This window comes from Antennarius striatus, chromosome 3 (genome assembly GCF_040054535.1).
Source record: "Antennarius striatus isolate MH-2024 chromosome 3, ASM4005453v1, whole genome shotgun sequence".
Taxonomy (NCBI): domain Eukaryota; kingdom Metazoa; phylum Chordata; class Actinopteri; order Lophiiformes; family Antennariidae; genus Antennarius; species Antennarius striatus.
The window spans coordinates 15,301,297-15,326,902 of record NC_090778.1 but is presented as its reverse complement, the minus strand read 5'-3'; the positions used below and the strand labels follow the sequence as shown (position 1 = coordinate 15,326,902).

At 41.0% G+C, this 25,606-nt stretch overlaps 1 protein-coding gene across 1 annotated transcript; it reads right to left on the bottom strand.

Annotated features, from left to right (window-relative positions):
• Nucleotides 1-1,193: 1,193 nt before the first annotated feature.
• On the bottom strand, nt 1,194-24,277 carry cspg4ba (chondroitin sulfate proteoglycan 4ba). Its single transcript, XM_068311037.1, has 10 exons — nt 24,093-24,277; nt 20,126-20,289; nt 14,764-18,336; nt 13,142-13,609; nt 12,456-12,632; nt 9,649-9,847; nt 8,632-8,763; nt 6,577-6,749; nt 5,930-6,113; nt 1,194-5,040 (listed from the first exon to the last, which is right to left on the bottom strand). Exons 1-10 carry the CDS (start codon nt 24,178-24,180, stop codon nt 2,996-2,998), a joined length of 7,203 nt encoding a protein of 2,400 aa, XP_068167138.1. The 5' UTR covers nt 24,181-24,277; the 3' UTR covers nt 1,194-2,995.
• Nucleotides 24,278-25,606: the final 1,329 nt, after the last annotated feature.

The following is a 25,606-nucleotide window of genomic DNA, read 5'->3' as shown; positions in this document are numbered from 1 at the left end:
AGTTGTGATTGTAGTGTTCACCCATTCTGATAGTTACCCTGAATTATCCTTTCATGCTGTAAAAGAAGCATGAAGAGGGGCAGGGATTGGAGGGCCTGTAGGTCCCCAACAGGCAATACCAGTGAGGATACACATTTTAAACTTCCTATTCCAGTCTGACCTCAGACACAGCTGTTTGCTTGACTTTATCTTCGTTCAACTTCCTGTTTGTATTTGTATCTTTCTGTATACCTTCTATTGGAGCTGGGCGGCCAACAGCTATTCAAAATTCTCTCAAGTGTCACACAGCTTTTTTACACTTGTGTTAAGATGCAAAGCCTTTAAAACCCTCTTAGTTAATGATGGTTTAAACAATGTGACTTGTTTCAAGATTCCATTTAAACCAGTCAACTCTGAGTTTAACAGCAGTTCAAAAGTGAACTTCCTGTTGGCCTGACATCGTGCCATAATTGTGCTAAATTTGACCTCTTGTGATTGCTCACTTCTCCTGTTGACTGTCTTACTGTCAGCACAGCAGCAGATGGTGTCCAAACCAGGAGCTGGGACATTTTTGATGAAACATTGTACCGTAATCTTTAATAATCACCTCGTTGTGAACCATCCTGCTGTAGTCACTATGTTTAGTGTGTTTGGGGTCTGGAAAACAAATACCACCAACCATCATGTGGAATTACTCACAGCAGTGAAGCTTCAGCTGAAAAAGAAGATCCTTGTGCTTTTCCAAATTACATTACATGTTTGCCTTCTCGATATTCACTGAGATTTTTAGACATTTGGTACGGAAATGTCACATTTTCCTACTGAGAGAGAATCCAAATGACACTTCAGTGGAGATCATGTGACCAACTCCTGCTGATTTTATTGTTTTTGCACAAGGAACTCACAATTTAAGTAATGGCAGGAACCTGAAGAAGTAATGATAATAATCTGCTTCTAATTGGCCCTCTGGTTCAACGTATCTTTTGTTGCTATGACTGGTGTACCATTAGAAGGAGGGCATCATGCTACCAGTGCAATTGTAATGACAGTGATAGATGAAACTAGAAAAAGCTCATTAAAGTGGAAGAAAATGAGGAATAACTTGGACCAGCACAATCTTGCTGATGGAGACATAACACAAAGTGAAAAGACTGCATGTGATACACCCATAGAAGATTTATGATTATTGTACAGCGTACACACTGAAACTCAAACATCTTAACATAGTTTATTAAAAATAAGGTATAAATCAATATGACACTTTGAGTTACATGGGTCAAATGAGACTGGAATACAGTGTCTGGACATGTTTCTTCAGTACAAAAATATTTCACAAGTTTACATTACTTTTTTCTGTAGCTGTAATTTCTCATTCTCTACAATTCACCAGAATACATAAAAAATCTGATGACAAAACTGTGACCACTGAGATAAAAACAAGCAAACTACAGTCTACATTTCTATTATTTCCGAAAATAGAACAACAGGAAAAGCAGTGTTAACATGTTCTAAGTATGATTTGATCAGATCTAAAAAACATTTTAATAAAATCAGCCATTTCAGTGTCTCACTGCAATATACTGTACGGCTTTGTTGGGAAGCACCTATCATATGCCATAATATTCAATCCTGTAATGTTAAATAAATTCCTCGTTTTTGACAAAACATGCAATCCTTATTAATAGTGACATGAAGTAAATGATTTAACAAAATACCTGAGTTTACAAAAAACTAGCTCTACTATAATAGAATACATGAGAATGATATAAAATCAGCACAATCAGTTGAAATGCTTAGAGAAGACATCTTAACAAGTAATTCACAGTTTCAAGCTGCTTGCATCGCCTTCCATTCAAGTGATCATAACTCAAATGGAAACTTTAGTGAGCATGAAGACCAGAAGGCCTAAACCTATAGCAGACATCAACAAGTCATTACCAGCAAAACTTTTTCATCTATTCACTTGAATTTGAGTCCAACTATTTAACTGGTCATGTATGCTATAATTTACCACCATGTATACATAATAACAAGATTTATACATTTTAAAGTGAACAAAACCCTCCCCACCAAATGAACATAAACCAGTGGTTGTTGTTGGATTCTCCTGGTTCATTACAGGTTTTCTTTTGATCTGTAAGGTTGAGTGAATCATTTTTGGCCACGAGGGACAAAATAACAAAAACATAAACTAACAGACAAAAAATAATTCCTCCAATCATTCATCCAGTAGGAGTATTAGATCCAGTTTTAGTTAAGCCAGTTTATGACTTTAGTTTTTATTAGTTGTGTGATAATACACACAATAGTCTGATTCAGTATTAATACTAAAATATTAGTTAACGCAGCTTTAAACTAGTGACCAGCCAGTGTCCAGCAGTAGTGGTTCTTACAGTAGCAGCGATTCAATTAAGCGACACTTCTCAGTAGCATGGGATTCGTGTCACTATTTATCAGTCGATTAGCTTTTCAGTAGTTTAGCCTGTTTACCGATCAAGTAGTGAAACTTTTTGCTGTCATTTGAAAACAGACTGCTGAGAATCAAAAACCTGCCATTGCCAAATGTGTGTTGCACAAAGGTGTACTTCAGGACAACAATGACACACCCCACTTGTTCAGCTGACGTATGAAGTTTCACCTCTACTGCAGTGAAGTATGAGTTTGATTACTGAAAATGTAGAATGTGAAGACAGCAAGAAGATTGACCTCGAAGATAGTTTGTTGTATGACTATCCAGTTCTTAACTGTGAGTATTAACTCAAACATACACACATACACATACACACACACATGCTCTACTTTTACTGTGTACCTGTGGTCCAGCCTGCTACATTTCTGGAGGGTAGCTTCAGTCTAGGGTCACTTCATTTACTGCAAATGAACTCGTACCGTAACACGTTTCACTTTCCTAGTAGCTTGCACAACATTGCAGCCTCATTTATTTACATCACCGTGTTCCAATCTGGTATCAAACCTGTTTGTCAACACATGTAGCTACAAGACGGATTGTGAAAGATCACACCCAGTACTGATTCTTCTGCAGAGTGGGCGCAGTCGTTTGAATCACTTCAGAAGATGACGTTGGAGAACCGCTCCTCCAAGAAGTTACGAGCATGTTTGAATCAAGCATGTCATAAGGTGAAACCTGATGTAGTGTCGCTAACCGATCCAGTACAGGGCTGCCTGTGGAGGTGTGGTTTAAGGGAGTGACAGTGACTGTGGGAACTGTTGTACTTCTCTGAGTTGGACCCTGGTAAGAATGACTGTTGGGGAGACCAGTGGACGTTGACTCCTTCGGTACAGCGGTGCTCTGCTTCCTTTGCCTGTGGTGTCGAAGAAAAACAACCAGGACTACAAAGATGATGACAAGCAGCAGCAGAGCCAACAGGGGTAGAATCACCATGAGTGGGTTGGAGGTTTTTTGAGGATAGGACTCTACACGAACTGGCGTGTTCCTAAAGGGGACATCTTCTGTTTCATGCGCTGGTTTGCCTAAAGTCGTACTGAAAAGGCTCGTTCTGTTGGAGTTTCCCCAGCGGTTGCGTCCCTTGAACTTTTGCTGATTTTTGCTTGGCTGCTGGGTGGAGAAGAAAGCCATAGAAATGGCTGGTGAAGCAGTTCCATTTCTGGATGTCTGAGGAACATCTGTTGTTGAGACAGCACCCTGTGTGGTTGATGAAACAGTTTCAATGTATGGCACAACTGTAAAATGGAGCTCCCCTTGAGCAGGTGGGGTGTCACCAGCTTTTAGCACAAACACCAATGAGTCATTCAGCTCCTGAAGTCCGGTCATATTAGCATTCAGCTCCAACGCTATCTTCTCTTGTTTTACCTCCTGAAAGGTAAATGACTCAACTGGTAAAGGTTTTATGGAGGATTGAGATTTAGTCCTAACCACCTTTCCATATTTTGGATGGGAAATCATGACAAATAAAGGGTCCGTATCCGTGATATTAGCCAATTCAGAGGCATTAAGAAAGCTCGTGTTGAGTTTGACAACAATCCCGTTGGGAATTCTCAAACCTTTGCCAAGCTGGACTAAAGGTCTGACCGTTATGTTAAACTCTTGGCCTGTCACGTTTGCCTCTGAGGTGAAGGCAGTGAACTCAAAGCTGTCTTTGGATGAGGAAAGGGAGGTCATGTGGTACCAAAGTCTTCCAGACAGCAGGTCCTCCTGTTCAAACTGTGTAACCTCATCGCTGTCCTTCAGAAGTTTGCCAAATGTTGGCGGTCTTGTAATCAGGTAGTGAATGGTGATGTTTTTCCCATTGGACTCAGCAGCAAGATTGTCCGCAGTCAATGACACAGAGGTCTGACCTTGTTCCAATGACAATCCAGTGTAATTAACCAAAGATATTGTAATTTCTGTTACTTCCAGGTTGAAGAGCTTATATAGTGGTTTATGATGGCCATCTGTGACACTAAAGTAGAACACCCCAGAAACAGCACTTCCATCATGGATGAAATAGATGCTTCTATTGTTGATTTGGGCTTGGGTGAAGGCCATTAACGATTCATTCATACTTCCTTTAAGAGCTAGGTGTCCATTATTTGGCTTACTAATCACAGAGAACATAATATCATCAGGAGGGTTATCTAAGTCCTCAACTGTAAGATTCTCGGGCCCAAGGGCGACTGTATCTCCTTGCACTACCTTCAAACTTGGAGCTTTGGTTTTTAACAGTGGCGGTTGATCGTTTACAGGTGTGATTGTGATGTTAAACCACTCCTCAACAACATCATGATCATCTTGAGGGCGTACTGCTGTTTTTCCTTTGGCATTTAGCCATGCACTGAATGCAAAATAATCATAAATTGTCTCTGAGTTGTCATGTTTGTAGGTAATACCATACTTGTTAACAATGAACTGCGAGAAGTTGGGTTTCTCACTGGTCAGATTTCTCTCGCCCACCACTATGACACCATGTTGAGGCAGAGATGTCACCTGGAACCAGACCTCATGGGAGCTCCGCTGAGGAACTGACAACTTGAACATCAGGTTGGTGGCATCCAGCTTGGTTTCATCAATGACGACACTCTCCCCCTCGGTTACCTCGGCACCTGAAAACAAGCAAACAATGTGTTTATAGAAGAGAATAAAACCTTGAAACAGACAAAACCATGAATATAGAGACTAGTCTGTGAGCTTCAGTCATGCTTGTTAAATTTCTCTCAAGTATTTCATGCTCCTCATTAATCCAGACTGAAATATTTCAACAATCGTTTGACAGACTGCAAAAATTCTCAAGTTTGCAGTTTTATGTGAAAATATGTAATCTAAAAACAAAGTTAAGTATTCCTTCGCTTAGTTGTGCTTCAAGATGCACGGCTCCACTACATCACGGATTTTTAAAATTATATATAAATTATATTTTGTCCTCGATGAAATGTAAGTTTCATCTCATCGAGGACAAGGGAGAGAGAGAGAGGTGAGGAGCAAGTGTCTCCCATGAGCTGTAGTCACGCATGCTATTGACTGACAGCATCCGTGTGTGCGCTGCTTTCCAAGACTCACGGTTCCTCCTGTCACCTTACAAAAGTGTTTTAACCAGTCTATAAGAGTGTGGGACAAGGTAATACAGATATAAGGTGATTTAATATCAGTATGGGGAGGGTTCATAAACGTTTAAATTACCGTAAATAATAAGATAAATATTTGGTTACTATACCGTGGATTTTCGTTTTTTGCTGGTGTCCCTGGAATAAATTAACCGCGAGTAACGAGGGATTGCTGTAATGTACAATTTTGGAATACCCTCCATTAAAAAAAATTGAACTAAATTTAATAATGACCTACCGTTTAATGTGTCATCAACCATTTCATTTGATCAGACATAGTTTTTACCCCAAACAAATTAATGAAAAACCCGAACACTTCCAATCTTATCATCTTAGTAATTGACAAATTTTAGCTTTGCTAAGACACTGAGAGTATTATTGTTAGCCTTACCTGTGTTTGCAAGCAGGACTGTTCTGTGTTCAGGTCTAGAATTCTCATAAGAAATGTCTATTTTGAAGGTCTGGCTGTCCAAGAAAGCCGGCGGTGATGACACGGAGAAGGTCATAGAGTCCATGATTTCCCAGCCTACTGACTCAATGGGGGACTGAATGAACACAACCTCCTTCCTGTCCAGCTGAAGGACAAAACCACACACACACACACACACACACACACACACACACACACACACACACACACACACACACACACACACACACACATACACACACATATATATATCAGCAGGCACCTGTTGGTTTAATCCACTGTAATAGAATTCAATCATCTCAGTAATTGTTCATTATTCTGAAAGTCATAAAGACAGTATGCATACAATTCTATCAATTTAAATCAACTTGGCTCAGCATCATAAAGTAAAAGTAGACAGAGCATCACAGCTATAACTGTACCACAATCCATCAGAAATAATTGATTCCATAAAAGCCTTACATATCCCATTTTAGCTAAAGAAGCACAAAGTCAATAATATAATATTAATTATTCATACTATAGCAACTTCCGGACATTAATGGAATAAATCTGATGTTAAATATTGAAATAATTCCCTTTATTTCAATTCAAAACATTTTACTCACCATATCTTGTGTGAAAGTGGAGATGTCCATTGTGGAGTTATTGGGCTGCCTCCTCACCAAACGGCCCAGCTTCGGCTGCTGAATCACACTGAATGTGATGGACCGGTTCGAGGTGTTGCTGATGTCATTGGTCACTGCTTGTAAATCCACATTTGTGATTGTTGTAGAAGAGCCTGTAGAAATAGCAAGAAAACTAGGAGATGAAGTGGTTGGTCATAAAACTGCATTAGACATGTGAATAACTTGTTCTTGTCTGGCATTCAGTTTCTCTGTAACCACACAGTTAAAACTCTTTTTGTGTTGGATTTCACTGTTGCAGGTTTTCCCCTTTGGAAAGTTTTCATGTCTTTTTTGACCCAAAATTATGCAAAACAAGCTGAAGAATAAACAGCTGGGAGCCCTTTGATGTGTCACATTAGAGTCACACTGTAGACGTGACAGACCCGCTTCAACACAGCAGAGCAGCAGCTCCATAAAATCCAAGTAAGTATAAAAAATGGATCTGCTCCTTACATTTACAGAAACCTGAAACTTTGGAGAAAATTAAATAGAAACATCTACTGTGAATAATGACGGGAACTGACTAATGAGAGCTTTTCTTCATGTGAGTACATTTAAAAGATATCCGTAACTCTGCTGTGCAGGTTGTTAGAATCCTCTTAAAAGACCTGTGATAAATGATGAAGAGTGATGGAGGGAAAGAGGGGTTGAAGCTCAGTGAAATTCATACATCACATGTCATGAACACTCCCACCATCCTTGTTTGCCTCTCACAGGAAATTTCCTTCTTGGTGGGGGCGGCAGTAGCTCAGTCCACTGGGTCTTAGGCTGGGGACCGGAGGGTTCAAGGCCCATTTGGACCAAAAACTTAGAAGTGTGAACTGGCAGTGGAGAGATGCCAGTTGCCCTTGAGCAAGGCATCGTCCCCCCTACGAGTTGCTCGTTGGGCGCTCCAAGAAGGAGCTTCCCGCTGCTTACCCCTTGTGTGAATATGTTTCCACTATGTGTGCTTAGGGAAAATACAAATCTCACCTCTACTCTGGTAAAGTGCTTTAATGCTGCCTCTGACCCTATGAAATCCCCTCTTGTCAGTTCGAGCCCCCATCTTGGCAACGCCGCCCCTTCGCTCTGCGCCGCTTGACATCAAGCTTAAACAGGCCAGCCTCAGACAAACGGTGCCACAGCTTTTCAAGTACCCACTCACCCTGTGGCTGGGAAGCTGGGCCGATTATTCCAGTTGGCAGACTGCTGCCATCGCACTATCGTCTCCATCTAGCTGACAAACCAGACCACTGTAAGTCTACAAAAAAAAACCCCTTGAAATGTCTTTGCAGATGAAACACAGTCGTTCTATTTTGAGTTTCCCTATCTGAAGCAGCATCTCTGCATCACCACCACCATTAATCCACAGCAGCAGATGATTCACCAGTGTGGAATTTTGGTGAAGTAAACACTTAGCTGTTGGGAAGATGACAAGATGAGACAAAATGAATTGTGGGTAGATATTGTAGTAAGGTCACACGAAAGTAATTAGCAGGTCAAATCTCAAAATAAAAAACACAATGAGGTGTTACAAACACACACACAACCTCAGAATATTCAGCTGAATCTAAACAAAAGAAACAAAGAGGAAATCATGTTTGTGCCTCTGGATGAACAACTGAAACAAATCTGTAATTTAATGACTGAGAAATACATAAATGTTTTATTTCATTTCTATTTTAAGAGGCAGCTGTGTAGAGTTATTACAGCATGAAAGCCTATAAAAAGACACTTACACTTGTCACCCACATGTTTCTGGAAACTACTTTATTTGACTGCACTATCTTTTCCTCCACCCATGAGGTTAAGCTTTTCCCCTTTGTGGGTCGTGGGTGTTGTTGGAACCTATCCCACCTGGCAACAGGTGAGAGGCAGGGTACACGCAGGACGTATTGCCAGCACATCGTGGGGCAGAAATACATTCATTCACTTTGAAACATTTGTTGACAATAACATATAGAGTAATGCCAGCTTTATTCCAAAAAGATGAAGCTCCTCTCTGCCTTTAATTACCTGGAAACACTTTGAGTGGACGTTTTTTCTCCAAAGTGAGAACTAAAGCTCTGGCAGTGATGCTGAAAATCTGCCTGGGGCTGAAGTTCACACCGTCATTGACCTGGAAGCTGAATCCTCCAGACATGGCACCTGGAAATTCAATGGGGGGGGAGGAAATGAATTAAATAAATAAATAACAAAAAAAGAAAAAATTAGTTTGGAGAGTCCATGCTTTGACTTTTATCTGCTTTGGTGCTAAATCACAAAAAACCTGGGTCACATGTTTCGGGTCAACACTGTTGGAATCTGCATTCCTGATTCTGGTCTCTAGAAACAAACAGGCAAAGAACTAGAAACCAAAACTGTAATCAGAAACCTGATCTCAGGCTGACAGACTTGTTGACAGATCTTTTCCAAATTTTACTCAGAGTTGCCAAAAAAGAACACATTGCCGCTTCCAGACTGGCCTCCAGTCATATCCATCTACTGCACGTCACTAAATTTAATGAAGAAACTTGCACAATATTCCTCCTGAAGACTATTACTCTGGTAGTTGACAACAAGTGGAAAACAAATCAGACCATAATAAACTGTCAACGGCGTCCTCTAGTGGACACAAAGAGAACAGCAACAAAAGTTAAAAACCACAAGTTATCAATTACATCTGGTAATGCTGCATTAAATCCAACACTGGCAGTGTTCACATTTTCAGCAGCCAATTTTGTTATATTTATGATCACAAATTAATGTCATAATTTAAAAAATAACATTTAAATGTGTGGTTGGGAATTGTTTGTCTTTTCTGTTCATGTTATTTTCAATAATTATTTTAATAATCATTTTTATATTGTTTCTTTACTTAGCATCTTAGGTTTGTTTAGAACTCTCCTTTAAATCTCCTGTTTCATCCTGTTTTCTGCTGTTTGTATGTATGGAATATTAAGTAGCGTACAACATAAACTTTGGCTTTTCCCATTAAAAAGACTCTTCTTCAAGATTTTAATGTTCAATAGATGATTTTAAAAAATATCTTACCTTTGTGAACAAACAGCAGCTGTCCCTGGTCTATGTGTGCCTGGGTGAAGTTCAGCACCTCCCTCATGGGAGCACTCTTAAGGGCAAGGTGTCCGTTGCTGGGTGGGGTCACCATGAAGTGCAGCTCCTGTGGGGTTGAGTCCAGATCCTGCACTCGCAGATCCTCCATCCTGATCTCTGTGACGGAAGACACCCAAACCTAGAAGTTGTACGAGGACACGTTAGGTGTCATCTGTAACCCAGAGGACAAAATTCAGACCTCCAAGAACAAGGACACAGGGGCGCTTGTGTGACGTGGTTCATGACATATTGGCTAACAGTATTTGACAGCCAACTGTGACTCTGACATTTAGTTTGATAGACGGACTGAAATACTGTCATATTTTGTTATAAACCGAAATGAAGACAGTATCCCTTATCACCATTTCTGCATCACCATCCCTCAGGTAGTTGGAAGAAAATTTAATCAAAACAATAATTAGAATGGAACAGGATTAGGTTGCATGTCATATACTGTACAATAAATAGAAGGAAAGGGAGACCCCAAAAATGACAAAAAGAAACAAACCATGATGATGTAAATGTAAAAAGCACAACTGCTAAAAAAATGTCAACCTGCGACACCTAAACACAGTAAAACAATTACAACCTGTAGAGAAATGACACTCTGAGCATCACTCGTGTCACATTGAACAACATCATTCAAATGAAGGATATCTCCGGACTAAGAATAGCTTTGGAGATGGTAAACAAGTCGGACCGAGTGCAGAGTATTGGTGAGGCACAGTTCAGGTCTCCTTTCCAGGCAAATCGAAAAGCCTGGAGCGAACACGAAGGAAAAGGGGAACTCATTGACACTCAGAACATTAAACCCATTGAACCGTACAGAGACAAAGGAGGAGCTTCTAAAGCACAGGTCAGAGCAACGATTGCATAACATGCCACTGTTTCTCACATAGGTTGACACTGTATGGATTTCTGTAGAGATTATCACCCATTTCACAGCAGAGTTCTTCCATAGTAGCAAAATTACCCTTTTGCATACTTTTTAAACAAATGCTGCTCAAGGGTCGTGTTCATGTTTCAGACAAAGGGTGCTAAATTATCTTTGTGTTTAAACACTCACTGAAATTTTTTAAGGGAAGATTCCTACTGCTGCTCTGTTAAACATTGACCCAGGTGAGATGTGTCAGTGATCACAGACAGGATGAGATGAGAACAACCAAAGAAATGCTTCAGAGTGCAGCTGCAGAGGTGTATGGTTACGACACACATCGTAGGAGGCTTAAACTGGGGCGGCAGTGGCTCAGTGGTAAATCGGGCAGCAGAGCGGGTCGTCCAATGTTCTGAGGTCGGTGGTTCGATTCCCGCTCCCACCCAAAAAATGACACCCGGAGGTGAGCTGACAGTGGGAGGTGTCAGTTCACCTCCGGAGCACTGCCGAGGTGCCCTTGAGCAAGGCACCGTCCCCCCTCACAAGCTGCTCATTTGGGCGCTCCACAAAAAGGGGCTGCCCGCCACTCTACCTCCCTTGCATGCGTACAGGCCCCCTTGTGTGTGGTTATGTGAATTACAGGGGCCTGTACACACTAATATGCATGTGATTGATAAGACTAACAAAAAACTAGAGTGTGCATTCTTAATTTCCCTTCGGCGAACAGTATATAAAATCAAAAATTAAATTAAACAGTGTGACAGAATCTAAACGTCTTCAGTCGTGCCAAATGGATTTAAAGACTCTTGAACGGTCTCCACACTGCCCGCCACACACAGACATTTTGTATTCTGCAGGGTTTATTCAGGTATCCAGTCTAATCAATGGTGTAGTTCATCTGAATACTGATTCAGATAACACCCAAGTTGTTTTAAAACTAACTTTACAATCGATCATATAATGGTACGTATAAGTCAGCGGATGTAGAGACCTGCAAATGACTCCAATGCTTTGAGAGCCAGCATGAATCTGAATGTCAGAGCGTCGCCTCGTGGACCTTATCATCACATTAACAGATCGTCGTCATGTTTGCCCCAAAAAAACGCACCGTTCTCCTTCACAAACATTTTATGATCAAAACTTAAGCTGGCCTCCCAGAGTTCTGTCTAATAACTTCTAGGAGTCGCTGCTCTGAGTCAGTGGGCTTTCAGCCTGCAGGATTTGTCTGCAAGAATTTGAGGTATTTATGGCAAAGCTGCGTGGACAATCGAGACCCACATTTCATCCCCTCTTCATCAGCATGAGCTCTCCCAAATCCAGCCACTGAGGAGAAACTGACCAGTTGGGCTGCAGAGAACAGGCAGAGAGATGTGAAGTGGATGACATGAAAGACTGAACTGCAGCCACATGTCAAAGTGTTTGCTATTTCCAGGCTGTGCCATCATGTCAGTCAACACTGGGATGCTGTGAAATGGGACTAATTTCAAATGACATACTTTGGGCAGCAGGACCTTATGTCCCTGTGATGCTTTGGTTTCATTTTCCATTTAATTTCAACTGTTTTGTGCTCATGAGAAACCATTTCTAGTCAACTATACAGCAACAACTTAGTAAATCAACATTGCTTGCAACCCGACCCACCAAGGAGGAGAATCTGATTGTGAACTTAACACCTTAGCACCAAAGCAGACCTTCCCAAAGTCTGTCAGCCAAGCTGGACCCTCCTCTCCATAACAAACATAGTTTCCTACATCCAGTCAGCCATGGCAAATTGTAGCATTGCCCGTATGAAAACGATCTGACAGTAAGCTGTGGTGCCAGACCTGCTAGAAAAGAAATGTCCAAGTTTAAATATAGAGCAGCACAGACTCACCCTGAGGACCCTGTTGGCTGTAATAACAGGAGGTTCATCGTTGACAGCTGTAACCTGGATGTACACCGTCTGGGCTGCACTCAGCTTCCTCAGTCCCGTGTCATTGGCGACGACAGTGAAGTTGTCAGCTGACGTTTCGCTGCTGTCGTGAACATAGTAAATGAATTCGTGTTCCACCTGATTAAAGAGCACAGAAATTATTCCTTACAGCGTCACAAAAAACAGCAAAAATTTCAAAAAATACAGAAAAAACCTCCTATAATGATTTACGAGTTATTGCATGATATGGAATGCATATATGGACATTATTGCTTATTGAATTTTTTAATAGGAAAAGGGATCTAACCCTAACTAACTCTAACTCTAACCCTACCAGGTAGCAAACTGTTCGGTCAAGAGATCCTTTAACGCCCACTTTTATATCTGACAATCTAACATATTTATTCATCGGTTAACAAATGTGTTCAGAAATCTCAGCATATCAGTTTGTACTTTAGGAAACAGCCAAACACGTTCAAACTGGGTCTGATTGGAGCGTTATTTAAACCAGACTAATTTTTATTGGGCCTATAAATACCTGCTGAAAAATGACATCGCAGGTTTTGGGCAGGAAAAATGTTACTGCCGCAGTGAATGAAATGATTTTTGTTTTAGCAAACACAACAGTGTCTATGAGAAAATCTCACCTGTCTCCTGGTGAAAGATGTTATGGACACACCAGGGTGTCGAGAGTGCTCCACATGACCATGATGTGGGGGATCGGTCAGACTGTACAGGAAGTTGATTCCAGAAAAGTGTCTGTTGGTGACTTTGAGCACATCCTGTGTCAGTGCCTTGAAGGCACCTTCCTCCATGGTGATATTGGTGACCTGAAGTGGGATGAGGCGTGGGATGACGTCAACAGTCATCCTAATCCCACTGACATCGGTGACCCCGTTTGTGGCGTCAATGATGAAAGTGTCATTGACTTTGCCGGGCTCCACCTGCACATACTGGATGTTGCCGCTGTTAATGTCCTCCTGGGTAAATGTCTTGACAGGAGATTGTTTGGTTCCGATGTAGCGCTCTTTGACAAAACGCCGCAGAAAGCCATGAGAGGGGGCTACCATGACTGTGAATAAAATCTCAGATGGCAGGTTGTCCTCGTGTGTGACCTGCAACAATCAAGAAACATATTCAAGGGTTAAATTTGAAATGTTCCACGTGTCGCTGATGTTCAGCTTTTATTTTGCTGTTGATGTAACGTGGCATGATTATAAAACGTTAAGCAAACACTGGTCAGTATTCAGGTCCTTTCAGTAGCTATAAACCAGAGTAGGAAATACTGTAGTTTTTGATAATATGCTCCTTTACTAGAATTTATCTGACGAATATGACACCATAGTTAAAGCTCCTGTTTTTTAATGAATATTTTCACAATAAATACTCAGGTTTAGAGGCTGTCAGCATAAAACATAGAACAATGACACACAGTTCCAGTTGGAATCAAATACTGCTATTTACAGCTTCTTCTCCTTTCGGCCTTCCCTTCACATGATAGTTTACATGATTTACATCATAATCATGTAAATTAAATACTTCTAAATCTTATTATTACTGACCTTTAAAAAGAGGTTAAGTGATCATGATAGAAACAACTTTAAAGTTTGAATGATCACATAAGAGAATTTCATCAAACTTCATAATAATATTATGAGCTCAACTGTGGAGTATGACCCAGGGCTGATGAAAGAGCAATGAGCCTGGTTTGATCCAGCCTGTGGATCTCTGTGGCACCCCCCCCCCCCCACACACACACATATACACACACAACTTTCTTTTCCTGTCTACCTCTATTAAGTACGTTGGAGTAGATTCTCACTCATCCCGGTCATGGTAACCTTAGAAGGTTGAATGTGAAACAACAGAATCTTGTTTATGATTTTGAGATGTTACACCTCTCATTCAGGAGGTGACTGGTGAATTTCACAACTATCCACATTTTGAGTCAAGTGATAAAAATAATTATTATTATTAATAATAATAATAACATGCTGACAGATGCACCATAAAGCACGCTAACAACTTGTGTCTTCAATGCCAGTAATGACCCATAAAATGAATATCAGTACTTTCCACCAGTCAGTTAAAACAGAAGACCAGTTGCTTCAGATTCAACATTCAAGTGGCTCATTTCTACACTGTCCTATCACATAAGTGGTCAAAAAATAAAAGACTAAAAATATCTCCAAACCACTCCAGCTCTCTCTCTCTCTCTCGCTCTCTCTCTCTCTCTCTCTCTCTCTCTCTCTCTCTCTCTCACACTCACCTCCAGTTTAGTTTCGTCAATCTTTGCTGGTTTACCCTCTTCCACCAGTAAAATGTCGTGATGCTGCACAATGGGTGGCCTCTGGTGACTCTCCAGGTAAACCTTCACACTGATTCTTATTGAAACTTGAAGACCTTTAGCTTTCACTGTGAGGCCGAACTTGTCTGCCAGGTGTTTACTGTCATTATGCCGATAGGAGATCAGTCCTTCTTTTAAGTCAGACTGTGAGAAAGAATCCACCTTGGTATCGTTGTAAAAGAGTCCTCCATACTTGGGAGCCTCACTTAACTTGAAAGTGACCTCCTGGTCATCTCTAATGTCCAAATTTGATATGACACTAAAATTACTTGTGTAAATGGGTACGGACTGGCCCTTCTGAACCAGTAGACCAGTGTTGTTGCCAGCTTTCAAGAAAGGGTCATGAGCACTGATGTCTAAAAGGCTTGACACAAAATGTTTTCCATCTGACACAAAGAGCACAAAGCGGCCTATGCTCACACCTTTGTGAATGAATAACACTTGTTTTTCTTCCAAATCCTTCTGCCGAAACTGGAACAGACGATGAGTCGTGTCATTCACCAGCACCAAGTCTCCCATCGGGATTCCACGTCTGGTGTAAATCAATTGGCTGTCATCAAAATCAGAGTCTGCATCACGATAACACAAATCATCTATAGTGAGTAGCTTCTGTCCATCCCTCACCACATGGAAAACTTTATCAATAGTGCGTATGGGCTTTTGGTCATTGACCAGCTGAATGGAAATGTTGAACATTCCTTCTTTGGTGCCAATATCATCTTCTGTGATAGAAGATTTGAAGCCTTGGCTGATTGAGGCTATAAAAGTGAATCCGTCGTGAGTTGTTTCACTGTCGTCATGGATGTACATGATCCGTTCCTCCAATATATCTTGATTACTAAAAGTTAAGATGTTGTTGTAGCTAGCATTTGAGTTTGACTGGCTAATACGTGCTAGCTTTCCATGTTTGGGACTGCTAATGACTGTGTAGTACAAATCCTTTGTACTCAACGTCTCTGCAAACAGATAATTTTTTGTGATAAGTTTACTTTCTCCCTCCAAGAGTGAGAGTACGTCATTTCTCATAAACACACTATTCACATCAGCTTTAATGGAAAACTGGAAATCATAGTTTTGTGACTGAGCGTGTTTGGAAACCAAATGAAATTTGAACCGGTCACTCGTATCTTCATATGGTCTGTCGACAAGCTCGTAGTGTACTTTCAGATTTGTTAAATCCCTTTGGCTAAAGGTTGAGTTCTTGGCCAATACTGTGCTGCCAAGGAGAAGTTTCCCTTTCTTTGGTATGGTGAGAACCCTGAAATAAAGGTCATCCTCTGAGAGGACCACACCTTCAGCTGCAGCATAAAGATGTTCAGAGTCAAGTGTCACTGTTCTGACTTTATCCATTTCTATCATTACATTCTTCACCAAGTTATACTTCACCCATTTTATGGTGATTGGGAAAACTACTTCAGTGCTTGCTCTTCCAGCTACATTAACCTTGCTCTTAAAGTAATCAGTGGCAGTGGATGTCTGGATTTCTTGAAAAGTGCTAACATATCTCAGACGCTCTTTTTCTAAAAGCCTTTGAGAAAATGAGTCAGTTGGCCTCCATTCACCACTTGAGTGAAGTCTCTGGAGCTCTCCATACTGGGGGGGCTCGATAATATCATAGCGGATGTCTACAACTTGTTTCACAGCATTGGTTTGCACAGCCAACTGATCACAACTAATTATAGCTGACTCTCCTTGAATGATTTTAATGCCTGTGTTATTTGCTAGCCTATATTCCAGTGCTACAGCCATGATCCTCAAAACCACAGTGTTGCTGACCTTTTCCCCATCACTAACTCTGAAAACTATCCTTGAAGTTCTAACTCCTGTGTGAACATAGTACACCCTAAGTTCCTCCAAGTCTAAATATGAGAATGTAGTCACTACCTTGCCAGGATTGTTTTCTATTTCCAAATATCCTGCGTCAGCATTAAGGTTACCAAGCACAGAGAAGACAAGGTCGGTGTACGGGCTGTCAATGTCTGTAGCCTTCAGAACATCTGTGGTGAGATGCTTCTTTGAGTTCTCCAACAGAACAAAGAGATTTCCTTCAGGGAGGCTGAGTTCAGGTGAATCATTGGTGGGTGTCAAGGTAATATTGTAGCGGTACAGTTTGTTGCCTTTCAAATAATCAGGTACTTCCTTTCTACTGCTAGAATAAATGGACAGCATGAAGAAGTCATCTGGTTCTTCTGAACCTCCGTGGATATACATCACTCGTCCATGCCAAAGGTCCAACATGCTGAAGGTGTTCTCTTCTTGATCCTGATCAACATCAAGTCTTATCTGACCACGAACTGGTTGCTCCATAATTCGAAACATAATCTGAGACTGTCGAATGCCCAACTTCTTGAAGTCCAAAAGTACCTTGATGTGCTTGGCCTCCAGAGATGCTCGACCTCCTTCTTGAACAACAAGGTTTTTTAACTGCAGAAAATTTGAGCCATACCTTTTGTCCAAGCCCCTTGCAAGGGTGGACATTTGAAACAATGGTGGTGGTGTAATCAAGTGAAAGAGTGATATAGGAGTGCTTGTTGGACTCACAGGGGTCAGTGAATCTGTTTCTTTCTCTGGCTCACAACCGACTGAGATGTCTTTCGTAACTACAGAATTGGCGAGACCCATCTTCACTCTGTTGACTTCAATGTTCTTCAAACACCCTTTGAAGGAACCTCCCCTTACTCGCTTTCCAGACACAGATAGAAGCCCCACTTTCCTAACTTCTGCCCTGGTGCTGTCATCAATACCTCCAACAAAAAGATACCCTCTCAGCTGAAGCCCCTGTGGGCGAAGACGTAGGCTGGTTTTCACTGCTTCTCCATCAACAGTCAGCTCAAGGCTTTTGGAGGTGAAATGCAACTTGATTGAATGCCACTTCCCATCATTAATGAATGTGGGGGAGCGAAGCTCACTTTTCGTTCCACCCTTCCCAATAATGGTCACTGGTAGACCTTCCTGGATCTCCACAGCCACAAAGTCCCCTTCTCTGGCTGAATTATACAGGATAATTCCGTCTTTGGCCAAAGTGTGAACAACACACTCAAATACCGCTTCCTGCTTGGTGTTCCAGGTTGGAAGAGAAATGTAAGCTCTGGAGCTGAATAAACTGATAGAATCCTCCTCTGTGGCAAAGAATTGGGGACTACAGCCTAAAGACACCTCATAGACACTTTTGAACCCTGCATAGGGCCTCAGTGATGACAGCAAGTCACGTTCATTGAAGATCACGTCATCCATGCAGCCTCTGAATCCAACCAGGTCTCTGGGGAGGTAAAGTCTGTCAAGACCTCCTGACCCACCAACGTAGAGGCCATCCACAATATTGAGATCATGCTGTGAGCCTGGCATCTGTACGATTGTGTGAGAGTTCTTGTCTACTGTCAGAGTGACATTGTGCTGCACATGCAACACTTCAACGGAGTGCCAGGCCAGGTCATTGAGCTGGGTGCCTCTTTCTGACTGTAAAACTTGTTCCCCTGATCCAAGATCCAGTTTCAGCTATAAAGAAAAAGCAGAAATTCAATCTAAATTTGTACTTCTGACTTTGCATCACTTATTGTGATTTACAACTTAAATATCTTCGCTGTGTGCCATGGAAATGGTGTGCATGTTGGAATAGCAATGGTCTCATTGTGAAACACAATACTACACTGACTATCAGATAGACTGTCATGAACTTCTCTATACCCATTTATAGCATGTATGTGATGAAAGGCCCACTGACTGGATATACCTTGAATTTTTCCCTCTTTCACCACCAATAGTTTGTTCTACTCTAGGTTCATACTGTTGTAAAATGTCTCATTATGAAGTCATTATCCGTTTGATTGACTGATGCAAAATTTTGAATACAGTTTCAGTTCTTAAAGAATGAACCATGGTGACTTTGGTGATTTTTTGACTCTTCCTTCACTGTCAACATTGATGTAAAAATCACAATACTTTAAACATATTTTTGCAAAGTTCATACTACATTGATTATATTTTTTGTTCTGTCCCATATGCATATAACAACACCTTATCTTCCATCATAAACAAGTCATAAAACACTGATTACTAAAAAATACCCAGAATTTAGAAAAAAAACATAATATGTATATTCTAAATACATACATCAATCCTAGAATCAGATAAAGTAACTGTTTCTATAAATTACTGAATATTATCATGAATAATTAACTGGCTACTAGGTGAAAGCAAAGAAAACTGGATTTAAACTGTATTCTGCGATGTCTTAACAGTGAGCTTTGGTTTGTGATTTAAAACAGGAAGAAAACTGTTATCTCTTTGCCTCGAGTCACCATCTCAGATTAACACTGCATTTGGATGACATGCTTGTCAAGGATTGCTGCTGAGTCCCTGCTATTCATGCATGGGTTTCCAGGGAGCAAATGCTCATAACTGACTCAAATGGAATAAGACCCCAAGCCTGAGGATCACTTGTGCCAGTGAAAAAAGTATTTGGTGACCCGTGCCAGTTTAAGGAGCAGGGACAAACAGTTATATTCCCTCATTACCAGTAAAGTATGATTGACAGGTACTAATTTATATTATGAATAAATGTATGAAAAAATTAATAAATGTGTGATTTCAACACAAACAGACTGAAACTCATATTTTACTTCAACAGACATTCCTGCGAGATTTATGACTGAACTGACCAAAAGGTACAACAATCACTGAGCAGACACCTTTATGCGCAGCAGGATAGTATCACAGTAAGTGACAACATTCATTTAACCAATTGATAAATCAACCAAAAATGAATGCTTTCAATGTGTGTTTTTAACCAAAGTGCGAACCATTTTTGCTTTCAACTTCTGAAATGATCATTTGCTATTTTATGATGTAGTTTTTGACAAATTATCAAATTGTTTTAAAGAGGTGGTAAGAAGCATATGAATGATGCATGTGCCTTCAACTTTTTCAATGTGAACTGTACTGTTATGCAATGATAACTTGATTCCTCATAAACAAAGACAAGATCTCCTGCTTTCATTATATCTCCTCGTTTCCACTGTGACAACTGACTGATATGGTGTTAACACTCTGCTCACACCATGCAGGCTTGTCTGATTATGTTACTGCTCTAAGAGAATGACACTGTCAACTGAGATGGAGCAATAACTCACGGTGGTCTGGGTGTGTTTTCATATGTGTGCATGTGGTCAAGCACTAACATCTGTGTGTACTGTATGCCTGCACATATTTGCATGTGTGTGTGTGTGTGTGTTCATGTATGTATAAACACACACGCTTGATGTGCTGGGGCTACAGATGTACCCACCTGCAGGCGACCAGCGAAAAGCTCCAGTAGCAAATAATGTGTCGGGCCAGTGGCGAGAAACAGCAGGCCATTGGTGCTGGAGGTTCTGAAGCGAATGCGCAGCATGTTATGGTCGGACGACTCTGTTGCCTTGAGCTGAACAAAGCCATCGCCATAGAAGGAAGCTGGAGAGAGACATTAAAGAGAGAAATGCTTCATTAAAATTTAAACAGAAAAGAAGAGGGAGAATGTACTGTACATGTGGCCAAATGTGGAGTTTACCGTCTTATGCAGGCTGTTGAGTTAACATTTAATGCTCGCTCAAAGTGAGACCAGTGTGGGAAACAGCAAATCGACAGCACATCTAGTTTAGCATTGTGGTTTTAATATAGTCAACATGTGACATTTAGAGATAAAAGCCAGGCTAATTATTAAACTCACTGTTCTTTAAAAATAGAGCAGAGCTGATGCACACACACACACACACACACACACACACACACACACACACACACACACACACACACACACACACACACACACACACACACACACAACACACACACACAAACAAAGAGAGAGAGAAAGATGGGGAGAGAGGGGGGGGGGCAATGGAGAAGGAAATACGAGAAGAGGGTAAAAAATGGCAGAGAAGAGGGTAAAAAAGAGGGTAAAAAAGAGAAATGAAAGTGAAAACAGTGAACAAGATAGAAGAAAAAATATAAAATAAAATAAAAAATATGAGAGATAGCAAAAGAGAGAAGGAGAAAGAGAACAAAGATAGAGTGATTTATACAGATTTATACAACTGCACAAATTATTCTTTATTTAAATTTAAATCATATCCCATACGTAAAATAATTCCTGTAATAGCCATCCTGATTGGTCTGTTGTGTTTGTAGTTTGCGTTCAGTCATCACATCTATTTAAGTTACACTTATGATGGGTTAAAGCTCTACCTGTTGAATAATAACTACTAGGACAGAACAAAACTCCACACATTCACTGGAATTAAATACTGGTTTTTGTCTCCACTTGTCTGTAGCTTTTGGAGAGAGGTGTTTATGAACTGTCTGAAAACACAGGAATGACATAACTGAATTTTAAATGTATTTGACTTTAATGCCACAACAACACTCTACGAGCTGGGGAGGTGGATGTGGAGGTGTCTCGGAGGGAGTCAGATGTGTTCAGGCCTGCCCTGCTCTGACAGGAACCTTCACCCTGAACATGAAAGGCTCCGACATCACTACACCGTCTGTGGCCTCATGTTCCAGGAAGAGCACGGTTCACGGACCCAGCTGTTTCTTCTACCTCACCACCCAGCCGTCTCACATCACCCTGTAATCTTGGCTAACACACTCTGAAGCTTTCTGATCTAAGTCTCCGTGCCCTGGCACCATCGGTTCAGTTTTAATGAGTTCCCATGCAAAGGTTAACAAGCACGATCGCCTCACTTCCAAAAGGGAAGAAAGAAACTAGTGCTAATGAGCCAGTGACATGGTTAATGTGAATCAATCCATTGTTTCAGCTCTCAAACAGGTTAATGCACTAATGGACAGTTTGATTAACCAAATCTGAATGCCCTGAGCTGTTTAAACAAAGGCAATCAAACTGCTGAAGCATGAAAATTAATCCTCTGGCTATATCAATATACAGTCATTAATGTATGCAAAGTGACTGCAGGGAGATCAAAAGAAAAAAGAATAAAAATCAATCTCAGTGAATCACCAATTTTAAGCAAAAAAGCAAAACAGAATTTCAACATTACGAATAAACTCAACATTCTGGTTTGTTTCTCAGTGGGTATCCCCACACTTTACCATTAGCAAAGCACTTTCTCTTGATCAATGGAATTTAGTCTAACAATAACTTTTAGTAACAATTCTTTTGTTTATTGTCTCTTAATTAATTTTTAAGAAAATAATGAATAGAAAGATTTTTCTAAATCCCAAACTAGTATTTTCCATTTTCTTGTTCTGTCTGACCAAAAGCAAACACTGCAAGATTTTCACTTCAATATCATTCAAATGAAAAATCAAAATCAGAAAACATATAAATAAATATAAAATACCTGAACACAACTAAAGCATTCAAACAGTCTATAGCGCATTTGATAAAGATTAATTTGCTTGTTTTTCCCAATTAATATTTCAGCCAACAATCTTCCATGTCACCAACTCACATTCTAGTCAGTCACATAGTTTACATCCTATAATACCCGCTGTAGCCCACTTTAGTGCATGTTTCATGCCAAATCTGCATCCCTCTGCCAAAAAAAGTTCCCACTTGTAAAAATTAAATCAATGTTCATTGATGGATAAGTCGAGTGTAATGTTAAACAAACTATAAATACAACTGGGAATAAACAAAATAATTGGCTTACAGGCACATGACATGCAGCATTAGTTATCCTCACTCTGACCGTGAGTCAGACTGGCTCGAGTTTATTCTCATTCATGCATCATTTTCTTTCATCCCACTGACTCTGTGTACATAATAAAGAAACGTTTCTGACAACTGGCCAAAAGGGAAGAAACACTATTTTTTCCGCCTTAAACTCCAGCGATGGAGGGGCATGCTCCATTGTAGAGTTGTTGAATTCATGAATATCATGTCTGGAAAGGGAGCTGGATTCTTAGAAAGCTATGAGGAATAGCTGTAAGCCGACTGTTTGGGAGGAAGCTCCCATTGAAACATGGCCATTATTTTGGGGTGGTGTAAATTTAAGAGGGAAAACAGACTGACAGAGAACAATACCTACATATAAACATACCAGTATCCACCTGATTGTCTACCTGAGGTGGCACAAACATGAGAGGCTCGAGGTTGTCCTGTAATCTACGTGTCCGCGGGGTCAGTTTTCTGTGCGTCACACACATTTTTTTGTGAGATTTCACAAGAACAAAGCCGGTGACCTTTCAGTGAACACCCGCTTACAGTTAATTTGAGGGGTAAGAGCAGTGCTTGTCACTGCCTGTGTGCTCAGTTTACACAGCAGAATCAGAGATGCGACTTGACTGAAGTCCCACTCTGAGTGTTGACATTTGTGCCACTCTGCTGCGGATGCATTGTTAAGATTTGGGATGTGGATGTTTCAGTAGAGCCTCGTTGCATAATGCTGCTGGAACACGAAGGATGCACACAATCTGAAACGCACTGAAGCAAAACAAATGTTTATACTGTAATTATTTTATTGAAGGGTATGGTGAGAGTGTGAGTCATGGACAAGTGATTCCTGATTATCCCAAGGGGCACAGCATGGATGAACGCTGAATCGGATGACACATGGCCCGGGATGAAATCAACCAAGAACGCTAATGCATGCACACATGGATGTGAACTTCATGTGAAGTTGTAACTTCAAAAATCAACTCACTTTTACATTAGATGTGTCAGTGCACCAACTAATGTCCATTTCTGAGTGAATTTGAGTGAATTATTGTGTTATTGTGTTATTATTATTGTGCACAGTGTTATTTTTGCTGCTGCTTCTCATAAAATGCAAATACCCTGTGTTCATTATACACATCTGAGTCTGGTACTCACGACTCATGGGAGACAATGATTTGATTTTCCCAAATAATCATGACAACTGGGGCTAGTATTTGTGGAGACACACACACACACACACACACACACACACACACACACGCACACACACAGGCAAAGAACATTAAAACAGCTGCAAAGTGATACTGAGTGTGCCCCAGGAGAGACTCCATGGCATTACAGAAATAGAGCTGGAGTGTGCATATGAAGGAAACCAGAGCCAGAATGGAGAACTGTGTTTATGAGCCATAACGTTCTGGTTAGAACACAAGAGTTTCCAGCGTGAAAATACCCCCTCACTTAACAACAAAAACTGGATGATAGTCGTCACAGCTCACCAGCATGATGATATCTCCACACAGCTGTCCTTAAAAGCAGCGTGAATCAAACTTGTATTTCGTTTGTTTGCATTGAAAATGAGTCTTAAACTAGTTACCTCCCGACGCCAGCCCGAGCAGGAACGACCACAGCAGCAGACAGCGGGGCCACAACTTCAGGAGACTGTTTCTGACTGGAGAGTCCATCGTTCTTCTCCCGGTGGAAACGTTAAGAGCGGCTGTTACATGTTTATAACCCGGTTATAACGCGTCGGTCCCGTAGAACCAACGAGGATAGGTTCTGACGCCACTGGAGGTGGGGGTGATTCGAGCAGTGGGACCACCCCGCGGAGCCCCGGCCGACTGGAGCCCCGGCCGACTGGAGGACCGCTGCTGGAGGTGAGCGGCTGACTCCGCCCCGCGTCAACGTGCGCGCGTGCTAAAGCCGCTTTTCAAAATAAAAGTCATGAAAGAGAAAAAACACGAATAAAAAATTAAAACAGGTGAAGTAAACATAATCCGCTACTCATCGAATGTTAAGTTTATTGGCAAAAATATGCGACTTATCAACTCTTTGTATCAACCAAATCAGATAATCTTAATGGTTCAATAGGTTTTACACGCTGCTTTACTTACTACTGCAGTCTCAAACTACAGTACTTCCTCTGGTGGAGAAGCATGTCCAGTATTTTACACTTAGTGTAACTATAAGCAGGTAAGTACTGTACATAAGGGAAAAAAGGAACACAGCGGTTCTTAACCTTGTTGGAGGTACCGAACCCTTCTTTAGTAAAAACTTTCCCCCCCCCCCAAATTTAAGACATAAGTCTGTTTTACTGATGTATTTAATGAATTGTGCATTAATGTCACCTTTTTCAAAGAACAAAACCAAGACAGTGCATGAACTCACATGAAATGACCTTCCTGTAAATCAGTGTGACTTCTGTTGTTACTGAGAGACCAGTTCAGATATGTGTGGCTTCACCTTGGCAAGTGTTACTCTAATGTCATTTTCACAGCAAAGTCTGTTTCTTTTGTTTTCCATGCATCTTAAGCAAGTGTTCCTTTATTTTTGCCAGTGTGAGACTAGAGTTGCTCAACTTGACATTGCAAATCCTGCAGAACACTGACTCCCATCACGTTCCGTTATACAGTACATGTAAATTCATGTTGCACATATTCGTCCGACTACTTTCTTTTTGTGCTCAACATAGTTACTATGAATTAAAATATTAAGAAAGCAATCAGATGACGTACCATCATGACAGGCATAAATCGACTACTGAGTGCACAAAACCCCATGTAGCACAGGTAGGCTAATCGGTGTAGCGTCACGTGATCACCTGCAGCCAGTGATGGCTAAGGGGGGCGTGTCACCACGAACCCCTGAGACCGTCTCACCGAACCCCCGAGGGTTCGATCGAGCCCAGGTTAAGAACCACGGACTTAACATAAAGCAAGGAATCAGGATTTCCACCGCAGCCCAAAATCACAATTAAGTCAGTGCACAACACAAATAAGCATAAAGTACACCAACTAATCGGTCTAATTATGAGAAGTCAACGTAATAGTTTTTAAAGTCAACAGTCTCAGCCGAATAGATGAGTTTTGGGGGGTGTTCCATACTTTAGGA

What these genes read in the sequence shown, in the direction of transcription:
- cspg4ba (XM_068311037.1), bottom strand. Translation starts at nt 24,180, where the DNA reads ATGGACTCTCCAGTCAGAAACAGTCTCCTGAAGTTGTGGCCCCGCTGT. An exon ending in TTGACGAAACTAAACTGGAG is followed by an intron (nt 13,610 to 14,763) that starts GTGAGTGTGAGA and finishes TGATTGTTGCAG; the next exon opens with GTCACACACGAGGACAACCT. An exon ending in CAGCCAACAGGGTCCTCAGG is followed by an intron (nt 9,848 to 12,455) that starts GTGAGTCTGTGC and finishes TACAACTTCTAG; the next exon opens with GTTTGGGTGTCTTCCGTCAC.